We start from the raw sequence: 8,629 nt of genomic DNA, 5'->3' as shown, positions 1-8,629 counted from the left end.
TTTTAAAATACTGAGAACTAAGGGATATGAGGGCTGAGTGCTTTGGAAACACAGGAACGGTAGCAACCACAGATTAAGGAGGTAAGTCTGTTACATACATGCAGTTCACGTCTGGAAGAGTCTCCTGGAATCTTCTTTCCCTGCCTGCTGCCCACTACAGGTGGCCCTGAAGACTTTTACTACCAAAACTCCAGGTCCCTACAGTAGAATCACAGAATCACAAAATAGAAGGTGTTGGAAGGGACCTCAAAAGATCATCAGGTCCAACCCCCCTGTCAAAGCAGGTTCCTTAGAGCAGGCTGCCCAGGTAGGCATCCAGACAGGCCTTAAATATCTCCAGAGAAGGAGACTCCATAACCTCCCTGGGCAGCCTGTTCCAGTGCTCCATCACCCTCACCATGAAGAAATTCTTTCACATGTTGGTGCAGAATTTCCTGTGCTATATCTTGTGGCCATTACCCTTTGTCCTGTCCCTGCAAACCACTGAAAAGAGGTTGGCCAAGTCCCTCTGTCTCCCACACCTCAGGTATTTATACACATTGATGAGATCCCCTCTCGGTCTTCTCTTCTGAGGGCTGAACAGAGCCAGGTCGCTCAGCCTTTCCTCAGAGGAAAGATGCTCCAGGCCCCGTATCAACTTTGTGGCCCTCTGCTGGACTCTTTTCAGGAGATCCCTGTCTTTTTCGTAGCAGGGAGCCCAGAACTGGACACATTACTCCAGGTGAGGCCTGACCAGGGCAGAGTAGAGGGGCAGCATCACCTCCCTTGACTTGCTGGCCATGCTCCTTTTAATGCACGCCAGGATCCCATTGGCCCTCTTGGCCAACAGGGCACACTGCTGGCTCATGGTCAACCTGTCGTCCACCAGGATCCCCAGGTCCTTCTCCTCAGAGCTCCTCTCCAGCACGTTATCCCCCAGCCGGTACTGATGCACACGGTTGTTCCTTCCCAGGTGCAGGACTCTACACTTGCTCTTGTTAAACCTCATTTGGTTTCTTCCTGCCCATCTCTCCAGCCTGTCCAGGTCTCACTGAATGGCAGCACAGCCTTCTGGTTTGTCAGCCACTCCTCCCAGCTTTGTGTCATCAGCATACTTGCTGAGGGCGGACACTGTTCCCTCATCAACATTGTTGATGAAGATGTTGAACAAGACCAGACCCAGCACTGACCCCTGGGGAACACCGCTAGTCACAGGCCTCCAGCCAGACTCTGCTCCTCCAATCACCACCCTCTGAGCTCGGCCAGTCAGCCAGTTCTCAATCTACCTTACTGTCCACTCCCCTATCCACACTTTCTCAGCTTTGCTATCAGGATGTCATGGGAGACAGTATTGAAAGCCTTGCTAAAGTCAAGGTAGATGATATCCACTGTTCTCCCCTCATCTACCCAGATGGTGATGTCATCATAGTAGGCAACAAGCTTGGTTGAGCACAACTTCCCCTTGGTGAATCCATGCTGACTACTCCTCATAACCTTCTTCTCTTCCAATTGCCTAGAGATGGCATCCAGAACAAGCTGTTCCAACACCTTTCCAGGGACAGAAGTGAGACTGACTGGCCTGTAGTTTCCCGGATCCTCCTTCTTGCCCTTCTTGAAGATTGGAGTGACATTGGCTATCCCCCAGTCTTCAGGCACCTCTCTTGTTCTTTGGGACCTTTCAAAGATGATAGAGAAGGTTTTGGTAATCACCTCTGCCAGCTCCCTTAGCACTCGTGGATACATCAAATCAAGACACGTGATTTGTGTGCATTAAGCCCACTCAGATGCTCCTGAACCACACTCTCATCAACCAGAGGGAGCCCTCTGTTTCCCAGACCCATTGTCCTCCCACCAGGGTCGAGGAGTCGGGGGGGGGAGTCCTTGAAGCAAAGAATGAAGCAAAGAAAGCATTCAGTATCTCTACCTTCTTGGCATCTCCTGTTTCCAGGACACCCCCCTCATTCAGCAAGGGACCCACATTTTCCCTAGTCTTCCTTTTACTGTTTATATATTAAAAAAAAATATATATATATATTATTATCTTTTTCTCTTTTGCAAGCCTCATCTCTACGTGGGCTTTAGCCTTCCTCGTTGTGTCCCTGCAGGCCCTGACAACACTTCTGTACTCCTCCCAAGAGGACAGGCCCTTTTTCCACATTTCATAGACCTTCGTCTTCCTTTGTATTTTATCAATGAGCTCCTTGCTCATCCACGCAGGTTTACTGCCCCCCAACCCTCCTCCCCCCCGATTTCCTACTCTTAGGGATGCACCGGTACTGAGCTTGGAAGAAGTGCTGTAAATGTAGCCCAGCTCTCACAAGCACCCTTGCCTTCTAGCAACCTAGCCCATGAGATACTCATAAGGAGGTCTCAGAAGAGGTCGAAGCTGCCTCTCCAAAAGTCCAGGGAGGCAATCCTGTCTTACTTCTTCCACCAAGTTCCAGCTTGAACTCCACAAGATAAGAGAATTGAAAAGTGAAATTATACAGAAATGGTAACCAAAGAAAGTGAATCACGTCCTGTGCTACAAATGCAGACCAAAAAAAAAGTCTTTTATTGGTTTCGGTCACCATAAACAGTTTCCACACAACCACAGAAATGGAAATACACTTAGTGTTTCCGAGTGCAAGGGTAATATTTTCTTTTTCAATTTGTTTTTTCAAATCTCTTCTCAAAGGTGCACAATACTGTGCTCAGATAAACAAGCTTGTAGCTGCCACAGTAATTTTCTGTTTTAGAAAGTAAATAGTAAGATGTTAATTGCTTCTATAAGTACCTGCAGTGGTATTTGCTATTGTAGCTCTACAAATATATTGCACTGAAAGTTTAATTGAAAGCCAATGTTTTGGGACTGCAGCAATGCAGAAATCAGTGCTCTGTTACCAAGATTATGAGGAAATCTTGGTTTCATCACAGAATAGAGTTTAAATCTTGGTTGTGATGTAGATACAGTATTTTCTGTTACATTACTATTATTTTTGCTTTTTTATTTAGCAGTTGGACTTCACCCAAAGTATATCAGAGTCCTCACTTTCCCCTGCATTTAGCATGTGCTTCACACCCTTCCTTCCTTCTTTCCTTCCTTTCTTCTCTCCTTCCCTCCTTTTTTCCTTCCCTCCTTCCTTCATGTCTTTTCAATCATCTTGCTGAAGAACCTCTGTTTTAGCTTTCTTTGTTACACCCAACCCAGTAAGGTTTATCCCATTTCTTCCTTAACTTTTTGTGCATAGGAGGTCTGGCAGTGCAGGGCTTTAATAACCTGTTGGACCAGAACCCTATTTTTCTGATACTGTGAGCTAGGCAGACCTAATGAGTCAGAAGTTAGTGGACAGAAATACAGGTCAGCTTATTATAGGAAGAAAAAGGTTTCAGATTTTAAACATCCATGCAAACCTGAGCCAGAAGAAGAGGTATATGAGGTAGGTTATAAAATTTAAATACGTGAAAACTTGGGAACCCTGAATATGAAAGACAATAAATAAATAAATAAATAAATAAATAAATAAATAAATAAATAAATATTATATATTTGCTTCTTTAATTCTGCAAAAGATTAGTGAAAACATAACTATATATTTTTCTCATCAGCACATACCTGTTTTTCATTATAATCTTGGAGCTCATAAAATGAATGAATGCTCCTTCACTGTCATTTGTCCTTCACAGTGCTGCAGTGTATCCCAAACAAATGCTGTAAAAAATTCTGTTACGTCTCTGATAATATGCAAAACAAGGATTTTGCTGATATCTTTTCCTGTGAAGGCTGGATAGACCACATACACTTTCAAAAAAGGAAGTGCACAGTGAAGGACAAAGAACATTTTTGACTCTCCAGTACAGCACATACTTTTTAGCAGACTTGTATGAGACAGAGACGCAAAAACTATGGTAAGTACAGAGCTCTATTCATTTTATTTTTACTACATGGGTATATAAGATTCATTATTAAAACTGCAGTGGATGTAACTGTAAAGCTCTAAACATATTTCTAATAATTTTCAATTCAGTTCCTTGTAGCTGACTTCCTGCTTTTGAGGGCATGAAGAGACTTTTTAGTCTTTTTCAGCTTCTTCACCATCTGAACTGGTTTGTGTATGCCTTACTGATTCTGAAATTCAAGATTAAGGAAGAAGCAACAGCTTCTTTCAAGGCTAAGCGGACAAATTAATTTGTGCATCTAGGGGAATTCTGAAGCTGGGTGTCAATAAGACACCAAGCAAAAATGGGAATGAGTAAAGACCCTTAACTACATTTCTAGGAAGACACTGCACTATCCTAGTTTAATTCAGAAGTTCTCTGAAACAAAAAACAAACAAACAAACAAACAAACAAGATTTGTGCTTTTATCTGTAAACTTGCAGCATAGTTGTATTTTTTGCTAATCTTTAGATTTTTTTTCCATAAAAAGAAACATTCTTAAAAATTCCAAACCTAAATATTTGCAGCTATTTTTGGAAACTATTTTACTAACAAACTGAATCAAAAATTTTGAGGCAAGTGATTTTTCAGATAAATGGTAAAAGCTGTGTAATCTGAATAGCTTTTCAGACTGTGTTTTCTCCAAGAAATAGTTTAAGACTCCTGGACTAGCTTGTATACTTTCATCATTGTATATATGCCCAAATAAAGGGCATATGTATATATACTTTTTCTGAATATATATACTTTTTTCCTGAAAGTAGTAGTAGTAACAAAGAGGTGTTTCTTATTTGAATATGCCAATCTTGTTCCAAGAAAGAAAAGGTACTTTACGAAATATAGATAGGAACCCAAGCTACAGAATTCAGTATCCTCTTGGGTAAAAGGTCTAATGTCCATTACAAGAAACTCATATAAAATGACAATGTGAAATAGTATTGAATGCAGAATACAGTTTACATTTAATAGTGTTTCACGAATTTTGGAGGGTTTTGGCTGAGGTTTCCTCTGTTTTATACAGTGATTTAGTTCCCCCTGAATCTGAAAAAAATGGCTTTAAATAGTTTAAATGACCTTTTGATATTTAAAAAATAAAACTGATTATTTCTTCTTATTCTATTTATTTCTTTTTTAATGTTCTGCTGTAATGTTGTAATGTGTAGGATCAACTGATAAAGAGAGAAATACTATACTTGTTTAAAAAAAATTCAAGTCACTTGATTTACTCTGGATTTACGCACGTGTAAAAGGGATCTGACTAGGCACAACAGTTATAGCAAACTAACATCTCACGGTGCTGTGACATGCTGAATTCCTGTTGTTGCAGAGATTCATCAACTCGAGTTACCAATTCAGGAGAGCCAAATGCACATGAAGCCTTTGCACTTGCCAAATCCTGCATTAAAAATTGTGAGGCAAACACGAAGTTGCTCTACTGGCATGTAGAGCAATGTCTAGCTGTTTTCACAGGAGGGTTTGTTTAGAAGGAGTATGCACATATGCAAATATGTTGGATGCAGTGCTTCTGCTGTTGCCAAAAGAAGTTTGAAAATAAGCAACAATTAACAGAGCCACTTTTTTCTGTAAATCTCTCTAAAGCTCCAAGTTGTTTTCTCAGATTCCAAATATGATTGACAATTCAAAGTAATGCTAACTAAGAATTAAGATTCTTCTTGTATTTACCTAACAAAATTATATAGCACTATGGGGAAAGGTGTGCTTTCATCATTGCATCACAGGCAACTCAGCAACCTCACCAAGAAAGTAAATCACATTATTGATACTCCGGGGGGGGATTAATTGTATAGCAATATAAGTGAGACAAATAAAAAAAAAAAAAAAGTAAACAAACAGGAGAAAAGAAAAACAAGCTACTGAAGAAAGCAGAGTGTGGAGTAATGAAGGAAAGGATGCTTTCCGACAGTTTTACACTAGACTGATATCAGAGTGGTTGACAAGACAAATTTATCCCTACAAAATAGCCAATGAAATTAAATTGGCACAATCTGGCTGAGGCTGGCTCTGGTTTTACCACATAGAGAAAGAGATGTAAGGAGAAGAGCTAGGTACCACAGAATCCCAAGATCCATAGGATAAAAACCCCAAGTTCAGTATTTCATTTCTGACCATCATAACAGAGCCAAGTTTAAAACAAGTTTAAAACAAAACACATAGACATAATACCACATGAAAATCATAGAACTGCCCTAACAGCTGGTGGTAGGTATTGCTTCATGTAAGTTTGGAGCTGATGAATGCAAAGGGAAAAGGTTGCATTTTCCCTTGACCTAAAGCTAAGACTAGCATTGATTTCTGAGCTAAAGAAATAGCATTTAATGTGTCTGTTTTTCTGCAGTGCAACTGGCAATTTATAGATTCATTGTCAGAAGCAAAAGAACTTTTGAGATATGAGAATTCAGATAAATCTACTAATACAAACATGGCTAACTAAGGAAATTGGCTAATCTATTTGTATTTACTCTTTGTTAACAAAGAATTATTGTTAGAAGTAATCCAGAAAAGCAAAGAGAACTGCTGGGATCCAAATAGTCATAACATCCACACGGAGCTAGAACAGCAGTTTAAAAGTGGCACAGAAAGGAAGGTGCCAAGTTTAACATACAGAAATCCCCAACTCCTAGTATCTCATAACAAGATCCAAAGTACAAATAAAAGCCACATTTTCCAAGTAGCCCAATTTGGAATACATTCACATTGTCTCAGCAACATCACAGTTAAATTGTGGTAGTTTCTGTCAGTCACCATATATATGACCTTTAACCAAAAAAACAAATAATAATAATAATAATTCACCATACTGGCAATTCTTGGAAAACAACTATTGTACTATAATTTGCCTTGAAATGACTCATTAATGGGTCAGTGCTGTACTTCTGTTGCATTTGTCTTGGAGACAGTTTCATCTGCTTCAGACAGTCAAAATACATTAGCCCTTTGAGAGAAAATTTTTGTCACACAGAACAAATGGCAACTTAATCAAGTGGTCTGTTTTAATGGATAATCAGAAAATATTAAAAAAAAAAAATCTTCTTTTTATTTATAAGTGGTTATACCCTAAATGAAGGAAAAGTGTTCCCTTGGGTTTCTTTATTTGTTTGAAAGAGTATGTACAACAAAAAAATGGAATAAGCACTTATCCTTAGACGTGAGTCAGGCCTAAAAAGTGACACAGTGGAGGACAAAGAAATACATTAAGGGGTATGTCAAAGCTAGGGATGTTTGTTTCCTGAGATGCTTGCTAAGATTACCTACTTTATCATGGACAGGGATGCCATATACTAATTCAGCTGTGAAGGGTCTCATCCAGCCTGGTCTTAAACATCTCCAGGGATGGGGCATCCACGACTTCTCTGGGTAACAAGAAGAATGTAATTCATTAGTGTAGTTATTAAAAAATAAAAATAAAAATTGTGATTTAGAAAAAGTGATCTTGTCCCCAGGGCACATGCAGAAAAATACAGAATCTGGCATGAATGTAATAACAAGCACAGTACCATGAGAGTCAACTAATGAAGTACATAGAACCACAGAAAAACAAAACAAAATGAATTCCACAGACCAGATAGATTCAGACCACGTCCATTCAGAAATTTACAGTGTGTAAAGAAGTCAGTGTCCTGACTTCTTTTAAACCTATTTTTTCCTCCAAATCACTCTTCCTTCATTTTTTCATTGACAGATAGGTAGGAGGTGCTCTTTTTTTTAGAAGTTACAGGTTTCATACAATTATGGCTTTGTTTCTTTTCCAGACTATCATACTACCTAAAGGGAAAACCCTGAGGGATTTCCAGACAGTTATACTAACACTTCCTCTTAAACTTTACCTTCAGAAAAAAAGAATACTCTTTCACAATCTGACTTTATTTCTTGGTATACTTCCGAAACTTACTGTTTCAAGGTCCCAGAGTTGAGTTGCTTTAGTTAACAGTGAAAGGTGCACAAACACATCATGCTTTCAGTAAAGCTGTACCACTGAAGAGCTAAATTTCAGCAAATGCTAAGGTTATTCAAATTGAAGTCCCCCTATTTTGCCATGCTCTTCTTTGAAATCAAGGGGAGAAAGAAGCTGATGCTATAGTGTCACAGATAAAGGAATCTGCTAATTGTTGTCATGCTAATTTTTCAGCTTAAATATTGGGGGGGGGGGAGGAGTTTGAGGATAGTGAAGTAGGAGAACAGAATGCTTGATCAGACTAAAAATTTTGTCATTGGAAGCTTTGATTAAAAGGTTATGGAGACCTATTTTTTTGGTTAACCATTTTAGGAATGAGGCACGTATGTTTGACAAGATGTTATCTTGATGTTCTTTCATCAAGGAGGAGTTCAGAGTTTTATAAGATGTTTAAACACTTTACAATTATTGTCTAGTTCACAAGAAAAGAAATAAAGGCAAGAAAAGCAGATGTAAATACAAGGTAATCATGTGAAACTTCAGGCCTTCAGACTTTGTATGTTCAATCTAAAAGGCTAAGACACGGTTAGAGACACATATGCAGCATGTGCAAAAGTCCATGCTTGATAGGCTCATAATCTGTCTATCTTTGAATATGTCTCAGATTTTGACAAGAAAATTTTGTCATGCAGATTCCCCCATTTAAGATTTCTTGTGACTCATTTCAGTGCATTTATAAATTATGTATTCTTCTCTATCTCACCAGATTATCAAGCCCATTTGGAAGGGACTGCTGCATCACCAGCAGTTCAATTGCTC

The 8,629-nt window shown here is 39.1% G+C and overlaps 1 protein-coding gene across 2 annotated transcripts in view; it reads left to right on the top strand.

Moving 5' to 3' along the window:
* Nucleotides 1–3,723: 3,723 nt before the first annotated feature.
* Nucleotides 3,724–8,629, top strand: part of FYB1 (FYN binding protein 1) — a 67,392-nt gene continuing 62,486 nt past the window's right edge. For both annotated transcript variants that reach the window (XM_072030682.1, XM_072030680.1), the window contains exon 1: nt 3,724–3,867. In XM_072030682.1, the coding sequence (XP_071886783.1) occupies nt 3,865–3,867 (3 nt within the window). In that variant the 5' untranslated portion in view covers nt 3,724–3,864. The remainder of the gene's footprint in view (nt 3,868–8,629) is intronic.

Source organism: Anas platyrhynchos, chromosome Z, assembly GCF_047663525.1.
Source record: "Anas platyrhynchos isolate ZD024472 breed Pekin duck chromosome Z, IASCAAS_PekinDuck_T2T, whole genome shotgun sequence".
NCBI lineage: Eukaryota > Metazoa > Chordata > Aves > Anseriformes > Anatidae > Anas > Anas platyrhynchos.
Note: the sequence above shows the minus strand (reverse complement) of the source record. Positions and strands in the feature narration are given on the sequence as shown.